The following is a 15,646-nucleotide window of genomic DNA, read 5'->3' on the forward strand; positions in this document are numbered from 1 at the left end:
AAACCTAAAAGTTACCAATGCAGTCAAAAAATCACCTAAAAGGTTACAAAAGTAACCTTCTGGCAACACTGCACTGCACAGATTATTAATATGGCAGTTGGCACCTTCATTTGTCGTCTGTGGTTGGCACACGACGCACGCACAGACCACACCACAGATTAGATACACGCACAGATTAAGGGTGGCCACTCATTGGCAATTTTTAGTTGGCTAACTATCGAACAACTAAGTTGCCAACGCTTACAACCTAGTTGCGCAACTTTTTAATTTGTATGGGTAGTGGCACCAAAAGTTGAACGGACCCCAATATATAAAGACAGTTGTGTTAAAATCCCGAAAATAAAATAATACGCTACTTACACGTTCGCAATATTTTTACCCACACATAGCAATGTTTTCACTATACGTGTAAATACAAACATAGTCACATTATTTTTTAACTTTTAAGCGGATAAAAACTAAATTTCTACTTTTTATCTTTAGCTTTTTCGGTTAATAATCATCTATACTAATATTATAAAGAGGTAAAGTTTGTAAGTTTGTAACATTCTTTAAATGGGGTAATCTTCGGAACTACTGTTCAGTTCATTTGTGGTCTGTGGTTCAATGAGTTGTCTGTAACCGTTGTTTGTGATCTCCTGAGTAAATATGTTCCTTGTTTGTGATGACGGGAGGTAGAAAAAGAAATAGAAAAGTCAAAACAAATACAACAATAATAATCGACTCTCAAGTTTTCTTTTGAAACAAATATTTTTCACTTTAATTTAGAGTGACTGGAATTGTGTCTATCACAATGGAAGAGGAAAATAAACTGCCGCTAAAACGAGTCGAATTGTCTCTGACAAAGTTCAACGAAGTGGCCATTCCACACCACTTGGACTTGCTGCGACAACATAAAGCTAATATTGTAAAGGTAGGTACTCTAACACTTTTTTTTTTTTAACTTGTCCCACGCTCAGAAAGTACTATTCTTGGTTACGTCAGTGATCGCACAGGTATTCGCTTTAACGTTTGTGACGTCGATATGTTCTAATAATAAAGTTTATGGACAAGGTCAAGCAACGCTAATTGTCTATTATTTATTTTCTTTGTTACAAAATTTCGTGTAATATCATTGGAGTACTCACTACTCAGCTGAGGCTATTTCTACTCAACACTCAAATTTTACTTATGTAAGCCCAAGCGAAAGCTTATTTTTATCTTTTGTCAAGTTATATTGAAAAAAAATAATAAAGCTATAAATAAAAAAATAGTTACCTTAATTACTAAAAACAAATCACCATTGTGTTTTTGTAATGTTAATTACCATTTCATTTGCTGTACTGCCTGAGCGGAATCACAGAAAACATATGTACAAGTACAGAAGATTCACTCCGCAACGTCATTAAAATAAATAGCTACTACACAATAAGGCGCTATTCAGTTCGAAGCAAATTATTAACAAAATGTTTTATTTACCTACAGTTTTTATATATATTACATCTACTCAGACAAAGTTAGGGTTGTCTTCAAATAAAAAATACTTACTACTAGATTTAACGCGCGGCGATGTTCGCGTACCTTGTTGACAAAATAAAAAAGTAGTGCGTGCGTCGTTGATTGGACTAACAATACATCAACAATAACTTTTTAAATATCACATTACATAATGCAAAAAAATTTAAAGACAAATTAACTTCGTTAAAGCAGGTTCAATAACAAAATCATCTAGTAAGCCTTACTCAATCTTAGGTTCTGCACCTGATTGGACTTTATTAATGGATACGTATGAGAAACATTATAAAATCCCAGCTGTCGCAGGATGTCGCTATTTCGAGATCTAGACCAGACATTTTCCTTTTGTCCAAACAAACTAAGCAAATAGTACTTGTAGAACTTACTGTGGCGTGGGAGACTAACATTCCGAAGGACCACAGTATAAAAGTGAATAAATATTATGACCTAACAAATGAACTAACTAAAAATGGCTATGTAGTTAGTCTATACGCCTTAGAAGTAGGTGTGAAAGGATTACCAGCAAAATCTCTCTATATCTTGCTTAAAGACCTTGGCCTCTCTAGAAGTGCAGCTAGTTCTATATTAAAACGAGTATCCAAAGCTGCTCTGATAGGAGCAGTGAACGGGGAGTGTTGATCGATCGTCAAGGAATTCCTTAACCCTACATCCTGTAGTCACAAGTTCAGGACTCTGCTCGGAGTTCTTCTCTCTACTATGCGATGGACCCGGCACCCGCACGGTGAATCCATGGAATGCTAAGATATTTGTCTCATGTGCGTGAGCGATATTATAAGTTTTTGTACTACATACGTTGGGAACCCTAAAAAACCCTTAATGCACTTTCATACTTACAACAATTTATTGATTAATAGAGTAAGATTAACACGACAATTTGAAACTGTTCCACTCAGTACGAGGAGAGCGGGCAGTATGCGCGCGTGCGTGCGGAGCAAACCCACGCCCGGCGCGTGGCGGCGCAGCTGCGGGCGCTGCTTCAGGAGCTCGGCGCGCTGCGGCGCCAGGTGCGCGCCGAGGACGTGCCGCGCTTCGACCGCCGCACCGAGCGCGCGCGCGAGCTGACCCGCCGCGCCATCGCGGACTACCTCGGTATGTGCTGCTGCTGCTGCTGCTGCTGCTGCTGCTGCTGCTGTGTGACACAGTACAGTACACGCTGCTGCAGGAGCTCGGTTAGTACATTAAGCTAAAGGAAAACGGTGACTCATTATGGAGATCGCAGCAATGACAACAGACCCAATGGAAAGATGGAATCCACAACATATGTCGGTTACACAAAATGTCGGGCCCTCTTCGTGTTGATGTAGACGCTCAGCAGAGGGCGGTTCTGTCGGCGAGGGAGCGGTGTCTGTAGGTGGTTGCCTGTCATCTGTCATCGCTCGCTCGCTTTTATTTTTATTTTATTTATTTATAATCAGTATTTTCAGTTCGCAATATGACGGCAGATTATAATATCACGAGTGATTGATTATAAACTAACGTATTTCACAATAACGGTGACATATACAAGTTATCTACTCGTACCTAATTTAGAAATGTTTTATCGTCGTTTTTTAGATTCGTCATTTCGTATCGCAATCGCGAGGTAAACTAAATCTACAGTGAATGAAGCAGACCACTGCTGTGCTCGCAGGTGCGATAGAGCGCGGCTGCCTGGCGCTGGCGGGGGCGGGCGCGGGCGCGGGCGCGCTGCGGGGTGAGGCGCGAGGCGCTGCACGCTCAGCATCCTGCATACGCCTAACGTCATCTGTAGCTTCCATTACTGAGTGTGGAGTGACTGTGCGCTAACACGAGCTGAATATATCGCTGCGGCGTTTTTTGGCTCCGACAAACAAAACTGAATTAACAATATGGACCTGTTCCAAGGTCGCTGCTTATCCCCAATAGTTTTTAATATAGTTATTAATATTCCAATAGACAAATTAATCAGTCACGAAAAGAAATGCGGCTATTGGTCTAAAGTAAACACAAATATACTGATTCTATCTCAGCCTTTGCAGATGATATTGCTATACTCACGCGTAACCCGAAGCAATGTCAGGAATTATTAGATGAAGTGGATTAGTTCTGTTTATGGTGGACTGAGGGATTGAGGACAAAGCCAAGTAAATGCTACTGCCTTCGTCTGGGGAGACGAAATACTAAATAAACTTCCTAAGATCAAGGACTCTCTTAGTGGCCAAAGAGTAACCACAATTGCTGACTATCTTTTAATTTTTTTAAAGAAATATTGACTACAAAGGACGTACACCATCCTAAGAGGTAGTTGTCATTAACTTCATAAATTACCTCAATAAGGTAGACCATCAGCCAATGCAATATCAAAAAAAGCTTGAATTTTAGTACGACAACTATCTTACTTCACGTCTGCCTTGGCCTTTCCTTGTTTATGATATTGGCAATACCCTTCTAGCAAAGTTAAATCCAAATGTCATAACGATGTAGTTTGGTTTGGACTGGCGCACCCGGCTGACCCTTCAGGGCTCGCGACAGTTTTGGGTTGAAAATGAAGAAGCCATCGGAACTCCTTAGAGTTACTAAGACGCATGTTCTGGCAAAGTCCCAGGATGAATTGGTTGCGTCACTCCCAAATGATGAGTGTGCCTGAGAATTGAATTCAAGGCTTTAATTCTAAAAACAATATAGGGTGCACAGGCGATGAGAGCTGGGTTAGGTGCAAGTAAGAAAGTGGCGCGCCTTGCTCTATGACCGGTCTCCTGCCTTATTAAAATCCTGTCTTAATGCCTTTTAAATGAGTACCAGATCCGAGTCATTTAGTATGATGGAGGACATTCACTGAAAATCTTGCTATACTTGTGGTAAGGCAATGAGAACAGCAAGGCACTCATTGGTTGGATACAGGGTGTTCCTGGACAGGGGCCTTTACTCACGTCGTCATGATAGAGTACTTCATATTCAATGCTAGGTTGAAGTTAGGAATGACAAACATTATAAAACTAGCGGACACACGCGTACGAAGTCGCGGGTCAATCAATATTGATTATATAATGCCCCCCAATAAAAATTTTCAAAATATCTTCAATGTACAATATGTATAGAATTCGTATTATAAGTATATATTCTAGATGGCGCTAGCGTCCGGTATACCACGGTAACGTTTGGTGTTATAAATGGTATAAGTAAAATCTCAAATTGCGAATAAATGTATAGAATTCGACCAGTTTTATTATAAGTATAGAATAGAAACCAGAGGATTTCGCTATTTCGAGATCTAAGCCAAACATTTTCATTTTTCCAAACAAATTAAACGTATATGTTGCTTTAATAGGTTCTTACTGAGGATAGGCAGGTAGAACAACACGAGCGAAGAAGGGGAGTGTCAATCGATTGTCGAGGAGTTCCTTACGCCCATCAGTCACACTCGCAACTCTAGGGCTCTTGAAAGTTTTTCTCTCTGGCATGTCTAATTCTTTTATGTTTTATAACGCTTGGCACGTTGTGTAATGCTGGTTACAGTTAAAACTCGTTTAGTTTATGTTCGAGTTATCGAGCCGGCAACTGAACTTGTATCATATGACATTGACCAGAGTCGGCGCCGATGGCGATACCTTCGCCGGCGGCGGACGAGCCGTGCGCCGGGTCCACGGAGTCGGTGGGGCTGGTGGCGCACTGCGAGCCGGCGGACGAGCCGTGCGCCGGGTCCACGGAGTCGGTGGGGCTGGTGGCGCACGAGCCGGGGGGGCTGCTGGCGCACTGCGAGCCGCCGGACGAGCGCGAGCTGCAGCTGCGCGCGCGCGAGGCGGCGCTGCGCGGCTGGGCCGAGCTGCACGCCGACGTGCGCGCGCTGCACGAGGCGTGGGCGCTGCTGGGCGCGGCGGCGCTGGCGGCTCGCGAGCCGGTGCGCGCGGCGGACGAGCGCGTGGGCGCGGCGGCGGCCGACGTGCGCGCGGCGCGCGGCGCTCTGGCGGCGGCGGAGCGGCTGCGCGCGGGCGCGTGGGGCGCGTGCGGCGCGCTGGCGGGCGCGCTGCTGGGCGGGCCGGCGGGCGTGCTGCTGGGCGCCAAGGCGGGGCTGGCGGTGGGGCTGGCGGCGGGCGGGCTCGGCTACCTGGGCGGCGCGGGGCTGGCGCGCGCGCGCCGGGCGCTGCCCCCGCCCGCCGCGCCGCAGGACAAGGACCGCTAGTGGCAGAGTGTTTGTTGTACAATTGTATTCGTTACGGCTCCCCACGAGAACGCCGAGTCGTCACTAGTTTTGAACGTAAAAAATGAATATCTTGCAGTGAAATCCGCAATAAGTTGAGAACAAACAACAAAAGACATTTGTGAAGTCAAACTTCATCTGGTGGTTTCAGAAGCATCTTGGCACTATTTTAGCTTTTAGTTAGTTAATTTTATTGTATTTTCGAATTAAATTGACTTTTTTTAATTTATGACAAGACAGACAAAATAACTGATACTGAACTGAGTTGATATAGACCTTATATAATATATATATAATAATTTTAAAAGTACCTATCTAAATTTGCGCTATCTATACTCACTATTTCAATAATATTACATATTTAACAAATTTACTCGTAAAGTATTTCTTATTTCAACAATGTTATAATTTATCTCATTACGCACAAGTGCCGTAATGTAAAGTAAAATTCACATGTGCTGTAATCTATCTATATATATAAAAGAAAGTCGGGTTTGTTACAACACTTATAACTCGAGATCTGCTGGACCGATTTTCAAGGTTTTTGATTCGTGGGATTTGTCTCCGCCAAGAATAACAGAATACATCTTAAAAACAATGAAAACTCGCCGAATAAATAATTATGAAAGATGAATAATTTTCGATAAATGTTACTTTGTTTAGTAGTTAGTATCTGTCAAACTTTGTTGTCCAATTGTACATCCTGTCAAATCAGTGTTACCAACTCCCATAAATATTTATTCCTAAAATTTGTGTCAAAACATCTAAAATCGCCTTAATTATTGAGTTGTCCCCCTAAAAAATATAAATTCATAACGATTTAGAAATAATATGCTGTAATATGTTTCAAATTCTTTATTTAATACATCTTCTTCATCTGAAGATTCAGATATCTAATTCAGATTGATTCAGATATTTTGAAATCATACAAATTTTTGTTGACATTGAATAAATTTAACAATTTTTTTTAATGAATAAATATTGCTGCCAGTCGCCACAGAGTGGTTGAGGAAATTACGTTTTAACTATAAGTCGTTATACTTGTAAGTCGCTAGGTCAAGAAAGAAATATTAATATTATCAATTTGAAAATACATATTAAAGAGTCAAAACATCCCTGAAAATACCCCTAAAAATTTCAGACCCCTAAAAAATCCCGTCTCACTTATTTACCCCCTAAATCTGGGGTAAAAACCCCTAAGTTGGGAACCCTGTGTCAAATACTGTAATGATTGACATTTATACGTGCGTTCAGAAATACTGACAAATGATTAACATTTACGCGTGCGTTTATAAATCGTTGTAATTTTAGAACTCAAGAACGGGCTCACCTATCCAAACCAAATGTTTATTAGGCTTTGTTCGGACTAGTTAGTAGATAGCTTACATGAAGTTTGCACAAAATCGGTTGTCATTTAACACATTGTTTGTAACAAATGAATTCAGATGTAGGGTAGGGGTGGGGTAGGGTAGGGTAGGGGTAGGAGTAGGGTAGCGTAGGGTAGGGTAGGGGTAGGAGTAGGGTAGCGTAGGGTAGGGATTGGGAAAGAGTGCACATAAATCAAAGCGAAGCTTGACCGGGTCCGCTAGTGTAATATAAAACTTTGTGAGGTAAAATATAATAAATAAACATTTAATTCTTTGATTTTAATAATTTTGACAATAAATGACAACCATCTGTAACAGAAACACAAAAATATCAATTTACTTTATGAGTAACACTGGCGGTTTTTGGTGCATTTGCCTAAAAAAACTATTGCTCGCACTTTGCTATCTGTGTAAAAAAACTAGCATGTCATCTTATGCAAAACCGCACAATTACATCATAATGTACCTACTATTAGGTTATTGTGGAATTTAGAGTACCTATCATGATCAAACTCTCCGACGTTGTATTCGATTTAGTTGTGTTTCATAATAAATTAATATTTAGGTTATGTACATACGAATGTATGTATTTGTATGTAAATACAATTTTTTCCTTAAAGTTAATATGTTAGGTGAAACTTAATAGAACTTATAGAGTATATACCTTTCATAATATAAAATTAATGTCCTATAGTCAGATCGGGTAGGTATTTTAAACAATGTAAATAAACAAAAACATATGATTCAGGGGTGCTCAACATTTTACTAAAGCATTATTCACGAATATTGTCATGAAATAAAACTTCCTTTGATAGACAATTTTTTTTATATTTTATGTTCCTATAAACTGTTATTTACCGAACAGATAATGTTTCACTTATATTTAGGGTTCCGTGGTCAATAAAGAACCCTTATAGTTTTGTTTTTTTATTATGTATAAGCAAGCACCGCTTAGCTGTACGCTAGATTGTAAGCTATGAGGCAGCCTTTGGTAGAACGCGCTTGCCTAGAAGATGCCTATTCACTCTTGACTTGAAGATACCCATACCCATGTCCGTCTGTCCTTCTATCTGTAACTCAATTACTAATAGAAAACTGTAGCCTGACTATGAAAATTATGTACGCGATTATAGGCGTAAATTAAAAACTTGACAAGTAGTTTTTACTCGTTTTCTCGTAGTGTGGGTTATTGTTAGATATACGTTTTTATGTAGAATTTGATGAGTTTGTTAAGACACTACTTTTCAATTTAGGCCTCTATTTGTAAAATATTAAGATTTAAAGTGCTAATTTAATTTCGTACTAAACTAAATAAAATTAAAAACAGTAAACGAACAACAAATAACAATAATAAACAATAACAACGAAACGAGAACAAAACGAAATAACAAAAATTATAAGGGAAGAAAATACGCACAACAAACTGGATTTAGTTAACGAATACTGTGAAGTAGGAGTATTAGTCACAGACAAAAAATAAAGTAGTGTTCTGTGCTGTGAAGTGTGAACTGTCAAATCTCAAATCTTCTTTCACTTATACAAAATCAAAAAATTAATCATAGTTTAAGGTAATTCTGCAATAAATGAAAATATTTTATTCACATTATAATAAAAGAAAACATCATTTGAATTACAACTTCTTTCTTCTTTTGATATGATAATACGATAATACGATTTATAAAATTAATTAAAGCTCTTATTTAATTTTATAAATGCATATTAATACCCATAAAACTCAATCTTTGTTTTTCAAAATGGTTTGTGACTCATGTCTGCTTGGGGTATTTAAGGTTCTTTTTATGTCGTTTGTGTTGTATTTCTGCAAACTCTATTTAATTAACATAGAGGAATTAGACATGGAAATGCATCGCACCCAAATGCAGCAACAAAATTGTCTGTCGTTTTTAGAGGGGAACGAGGTAAACTCACACATCGAAAAAATTTAACAAGAATAAATAATAATTATAATCTGCACACAGAATATTTAATTAATGGATCAATGTTTTGTTGTTCGTTCGTTCGTTAGAAGAATAGAATCGATTTTTCTTTTATATATTGTTTTAATTTATTATTAATTATAATTATGTTTTTGACGACCTCCGTGGCATGCGCGGTGGATTTACAAGACGGAGGTCCTGGGTTGGATTCCCGGCTGGGCCGATTGAGGTTTTCTTAATTGGTTCAGGTCTGGCTTGTAGAAGGCTTCGACCGCTAAGGCGTACCGACAAGCGATTTAGCGTTCCGGTACGATGTCGTGTAGAAACTGAAAGGGGTGTGGATTTTCATCCTCCTCCTAACAAGTTAGCCCGCTTCGATCTTAGATTGCATCATCAGTTACTGACTGAACATCAGTTACTGAGTGAGACTGAAATCAAGGGCTACCATGTAAAGAATAACAAACATAAAATAGAAATATTTTCAAATTAAACGTCACGTCATTTTTTAGTGAATTAGAAGTTGTTGACCGTTTTTCATGCCATTGACTGACTGACTACTTACTACACAAACCGGAATTATTAGAGAGCTTTTTAGACGACGAAAACGATTACAACAATGAAACATCGATACAATCGATAACGCGTTAGATCGTTGGTTGTTTGACAGAGAGGTAACGTCTTGCGGGGCAGGTCTTTCTATAATTGGTCCGTGATAATTAATTTGTTGTATGTGAATCCGGACTCAAAAGGGCTAGAACCCAGAGCCGTAAAGCTTATTATTAAAAATAAAATGTACGTGAATCGAAACGAAAAGTGTCGCTTAAAAGAACCTTTTTGAGTAGTATTATTGTTGTGTAAAAAACCTAAAGTTGTGGACTATAAATCTGTATACCTAATGTACATAAAACGCTGTAAAATATTGTATATTGTAGTAAATAGATTTATATTATATTATTGGAAAAACTAAATAAAAATATTACTTGGGTCCTTATTAGGCTATAAATGTCTTTAATAGTTTTGAGACAAGTTCTGTATGTTTTATTTCTAGTCAATGTGATGTACGAGCCGTGATAGCCCTGTGGATATGACCTTTGCCTTCGATTCCGGAGGGTGTGCGTTCGAATCCAATCCGGGGCATGCACCTCCAACTTTTCAGTTGTGTGCATTTTAAAAAATTAAATATCACGCCTCAAACGGTGAAGGAAAAACATCGTGAGGAAACCTGCATACCAGAGAATTTTCTTAATTATCTGCGTGTGTGAAGTCTGCCAATCCGCATTAGGCCAGCGTGGTGGACTATTGGCCTAACCACTCTCATTCTGAGAGGAGACTCGAGCTCAGCAGTGAGCCGAATTTGGGTTGATGAATGATGAAAGTGATGTAATTATCATTTTGTCATCCTGAGGTGACTGTCATATGACTGTGCATGTGACTGTGCATGTGACTGTGCATGTGACTGTGCAGGTGACTGTGCAGGTGACTGTGCATGTGACTGTGCAGGTGACTGTGCATGTGACTGTGCAGGTGACTGTCATGTGACTGCACAACTGCACAAGTGAGCTGCTGAAGCTGTATAGTGTAAATACATTACTATTTACTACAAGTGAAAGTGTATCTATTTATGTTTGCGTTGTTTTGCTATATTTGTTACAACAATAGAAGCTATTACATTAATATTATGTATATATTATAACTATATAATAGATGTGCTACGCGCATTGTGTTCAGACATTCGATGTCAAATGTTATTCTAGTAATATCTGAGCTGGTAGCTATGTGGGTACAAAATGGCTGTCAAAATCGTTTTTAAATTATGCAATAAGTACTATTACTTAATTAATGCCTTGTACTGTACATTTTAGAAAAATACATAATATATCACATTTATATTTTCCAGATGTCGTTTTCTTACGTACCTATATATAATACATCCATTATAATTATTAGTGGTCACTCGGTCCGCCCTCGGCCTCGCGCGTCTCGCACAATTCGGTCTCAGACGCAAGTGTGGAAGTCAATCGGTTTCAGAGCTTTTGTGAACTTTCGCTTTTATACAGGGTGTCCCTTAATTAATGGATAATACGCAAATGGTAGATACACCGTCTAATTATCTAAATATCTAATTATTATCTTTTAATTACGGGACACCCTGTTTAGGTACCTACATACGGTGCGGGGCCGCCATTCTAGCACCTTTGGACCCCAACGGCCATCGACTCTTCGAACTATGTGCCCCGCCCATTGCCACTTCAGCTTTGCGATACGTTGAACTATGTCGGTGAATTTGGTTCTTCTGCGGATCTCCTCATTTCTAATTCGATTACGCAGAGATAACATAGCTCGTTCCATCGCCCGCTGTGTGACTCTGAGCGTCTGAGCCAAGGTCTGAGCCTTCTTATGATTATGAGGCCCATAGTTAGCGACCAAATCTCGGAACCATAGGTCATCACTGGCAGCCTTAGACCATATAAATAACAGGAACTGCCTCGCTAACCGTTACCCCACTGGCAAAGATCAAAAATCTATGATCTAACTCTCTGTCTGTCTGTCTCTTAGACCATTAATAACTGGACGTGGTTCGCTAACCGTTACCCCTCTGGCAAAGATCAAAAATCTATGATCTAATGCGTTTATAAAAACTGTTGCTACAGAATCGATGTTTCATTGTTGTAATCGTTTTCGTCGTGTAAGGAGCTCCCTAAAAATGCCGGTTTGTGTAGTTAAATGGCATAAAAAACGGCCAAAAACTTGTAGTTTAGTAAAAGATGGAGTAACGTTTCATTTGAAAGTATTTAAACCTTAATTTTATCAAAATTTTAATAAAAACAATTTATAAAAAAAAATCGAGTTTTTTGAAGAAACAGCCAAACATCGATCTGTAATCGAATATTCTATGTATTTAATCTGTGGATAGTCTAAGCAATGTCACAGTAAATATGCAAGCAGTAGTTTGACTTCATACTAGAGGTTGAAACGCGAGCTATACCTCAATTTCAATTTCAACTTACTAGTTAAATAGATTTTATTAATTAGAAATAAGACTAACTCACTAACATACTAAACTTAAAACAGATACACTAACAATATACTAACATAGAAAAAAAAAATTAAAACTGTTACTCTTATTAATTGAAAAACTTGTTTAATGTAATAATGTAAGGAATAATAAAGGCTATGAAATTGAGAAAAACATAAGGGATTAAAGGGCTAACATAATTTACGGAACCCTACACTGCGCGTGGCCCGACACGCACTTGACCGGTTTTTTTAATATTTGGTCACGTAGTGTGGAGGTAATACCTAGCCTTATTTAAATCTACCAATCAAAAAACAACACGCATTTTATTGATCACTTCCTATTTTACTACAATTTACAAAATATTTTATTTGTTTACATAAAAAAAGTATATTTACAATCACAAAACTAAATGGAAATACAAAGTTGGCAAATGTAATTAAAATGCTGGAGGCAGGCGGCCCTATCACATGTTTACGTACCGCGCGCTGTAAGTAGTTATTTCAAAAATACGGCCGAGTATACTGCTTGTATATATTTTTACTGTGCACAATGTGTTTGTTAGTGTGTGTAAAAATTACGCGTGTGTGTATTGCGTGTCAAATTTATAGTTGTGTGTAGTGTATGGACACAGAATATACTTAATGGTGTTAAATGTTTTTGATGTGTGAGTTTACCTCGTCCCCCTCAAAAAATGACAGAATGTTTTGTTGGTGAATTTGGGTGCGAACCGCGTCCAGTTATTAATGGTTTAAGGTCTGTCTGTCTGTATGTTCTTTATAGAAACAAAAACTAATGGACGGATTTTAACGAAACTTGGTACAATTATTCAACATACTCCTGGGCAGTTTATAGTATACTTTTCATTACGCTATGATCAATAGGAGCAGAGCAGTAAAGAGAAATGTTGAGAAAACGGGAGAAGTTACTCAATTTTTTAAGCTCCCGTTGCGTGTACAGCCTTAATGGTTAAAGCTACATAGAAATCATGTATGACGGAAATGTTCTCCTTAAAATTATCTATAAAAACACAACAGCATATATATGTCTATCTTTTATGGTTGACTCACAATAACACGTGTAACTCCCGATAGATTAGCAGTTCGGAGCTTTCTAATTATACATATTTGTCTACTCTTATGTTTACAACACTCATCACTCATCCCTAACAAGAAAGTTAACATTATTACCTATTCAATAAAAAAGGGTAGGGTAGGGGTAGGGTAGGGTTTAGGGTAGGGGTAGGGTTGGGATAGGGTAGGGTAGGGGTAGGGTAGAGGTAGGTTAGGGTAGGGTAGGATAGGGGTAGTTGAAAGCTTACAACGACTATCAAGCGGACGAAGTCGCGGGCGTCCGCTAGTATAGAATATTTTTAATGGTGTTAAATATTTTCGATGTGTGAGTCATGCCATGGCAACTTAGAAGAACGTGAAATCTTTATGAAGCAGCGCCATCTACATCCTAGATTTAAGATTCCAGGATAGTAAATTTAATTACTTATGGTGTGTATGTATTATAAATGTTTTTAGAGATTAAAACCCTGTAAGTATGGAAAAAAAAAACAAAAAAAAAGAAATATTTATCCTTTTAATTTTGACGCGTAATAGGAAGAATGAGTTTGTATTTCTGAAGCAAAGGTATTATTAAAGAAAGACAGTAACCGTACAATAATTTCATCGATGTTCCCTATAGTTATTTGGCCTAGTGGTGCATAACAAAGGTACGATGTAATAATCCTAAGTTCGAGCCTGGGGGTGACAATAGAGAACTTTTTGTCTTTTTTTTTTGTTTTTCTCAATTGGTTTCTTCAACTATTACAAAATCAAAAATCTCTCCTTTACAAAAAATATGCATTATTATTTTTATAACATAATGGATACTATACTAAAAATACCGTAGCTAGTCACTAGATGGCGCTATCACAAGCGTTCCGAAAAAAGTTAGAGTTGCCTATCTATTTCCAATAATACATTGTAATCTTTGGTGTGAGTTTACCTCGTCTCCCTCAAAAAACGACAGACAATTTTGTTCGTGAATTTGAACATCTCCATTTTCTAATACCTCTATGTTATAGTCCACAATATTAGACTACTCATCTACACTTATTGTTGAGGGATTCCCCTTAAATGAAAAGGGTTGTCCGTTGAATATACATAAAACATATTTGTTCATGATGCATCGCACTCAAATTCACGAACAAAATTGTCTGTCGTTTTTTGAGGGGGACGAGGTAAACTCACACATCGAAAATATTTAACACCATTAAAAATATTCTATGTCCATATATAGGTGTCAAAGTCCATACCACACTACACACAACTATAAATTTGACTCGCAATACACACGCGTAATTTTTACACAGCCTGACAAACACATTGCCACAGTAAAAATAATTTAAATAATAAGTCATTTATAAGTATAGTATATAATAAGTGTGCTTAGACTATCCACAGATTAAATACATAGAATATTCGATTACTGATCGACGTTTGGCTGTTTCGTCAAAATAATCCATTCTTTTTATAAATTGTTTTTATTAAAATATTGATAAAATTAAGGTTTAAATACTTTCAAATGAAACGTGACTCCATCTTTTACTAAACTACAAATTTTTGGCCGTTTTTTATGCCATTTAAGTTCACAAACTGGCATTTTTAGGAAGCTCTTTACACGACGAAAACGATTACAACAAAGAAACATCGATTCTATTGCAACAGTTGTTATAAACGCGTTAGATCATTGATTCTTGATCTTTGTACAGAGGGGTAACAGTTTACGAGGCAGGTCCTTTCTTTCTAATGGTCTAAGGTATATCGATAGAACAGAGCCATAACAGAGCCCATTTGGTTAGAAAACCGAAAAATCGGTAGGTTTGATACCACTGGGCTTCGACCATAATAGTCAAAGCCACTGGGGCATACAAAAAGGTATTTTGATGTCTCTTAGACCATTAAAAAGATAGGACCTGCCTCGCTAACCGTTACCCCTCTGGCAAAGATTAAAAATCTATAATCTAACGCGTTTATAAAAACTGTTGCTATAGAATGGACATCATCAGTTTCATTGTTGTAATCGTTTTCGTCGTGTAAAGAGCTTCCTAAAAATGCCAGTTTGTGAACTTAAATGGCATAAAAAACGGCCAAAAATTTGTAGTTTAGTAAAAGATGGAGTCACGTTTCATTTGAAAGTATTTAAACCTTAATTTTATCAATATTTTAATAAAAACAATTTATAAAAAGAATCGATTATTTTGACGAAACAGCCAAACGTCGATCAGTAATCGAATATTCTATGTATTTAATCTGTGGATAGTCTAAGCACACTTATTATATACTATACTTCAATTCAATTTTTGATTTTATGGCTTGCTGCTGTACCAACTGGGTACAATTTACTTCGCCAATGTCGCGTGGTAAGGAAGACACACTGTTAGAGGTTGATCGGTGTAAGCTGGGAATCAAGAATTGATTATTATTCAGCTTAATTTTGACACTATAAATAGCGGATTTTTTTTTTTTGTTAGTGTGGTTGTTAGTCACATTCTGAAAGAATACAAAATTAATATTGTTAGCACATACACGTAATATTTACAGCTTAATGTTATTACATTGAATATATTTACATATAAATTTACAATAGGGACTAAACACAGACA

At 37.8% G+C, this 15,646-nt stretch overlaps 1 protein-coding gene across 4 annotated transcripts; it reads left to right on the plus strand.

Moving 5' to 3' along the window:
* Positions 1-600: 600 nt before the first annotated feature.
* Positions 601-10,871, plus strand: LOC112055664 (syntaxin-17). 4 transcript variants are annotated; one of them, XM_052887113.1, is made up of 4 exons: positions 601-913; positions 2,409-2,604; positions 3,146-3,208; positions 5,061-10,871. In XM_052887113.1, exons 1-4 carry the CDS (start codon positions 794-796, stop codon positions 5,651-5,653), a joined length of 972 nt encoding a protein of 323 aa, XP_052743073.1. In that variant the 5' UTR covers positions 601-793; the 3' UTR covers positions 5,654-10,871. The 4 variants fall into 4 exon arrangements, with proteins under 4 accessions (XP_052743073.1, XP_052743072.1, XP_023951624.2 ...); XM_052887112.1 differs by lacking the exon at positions 3,146-3,208 and having other exon boundaries at positions 2,409-2,684; XM_024095856.2 differs by lacking the exon at positions 3,146-3,208 and having other exon boundaries at positions 604-913.
* The last annotated feature ends 4,775 nt before the right edge of the window (positions 10,872-15,646 follow it).

The sequence above is a fragment of the Bicyclus anynana genome, chromosome 18 (assembly GCF_947172395.1).
Source record: "Bicyclus anynana chromosome 18, ilBicAnyn1.1, whole genome shotgun sequence".
In the NCBI taxonomy this organism is placed as follows: Eukaryota; Metazoa; Arthropoda; class Insecta; order Lepidoptera; family Nymphalidae; genus Bicyclus; species Bicyclus anynana.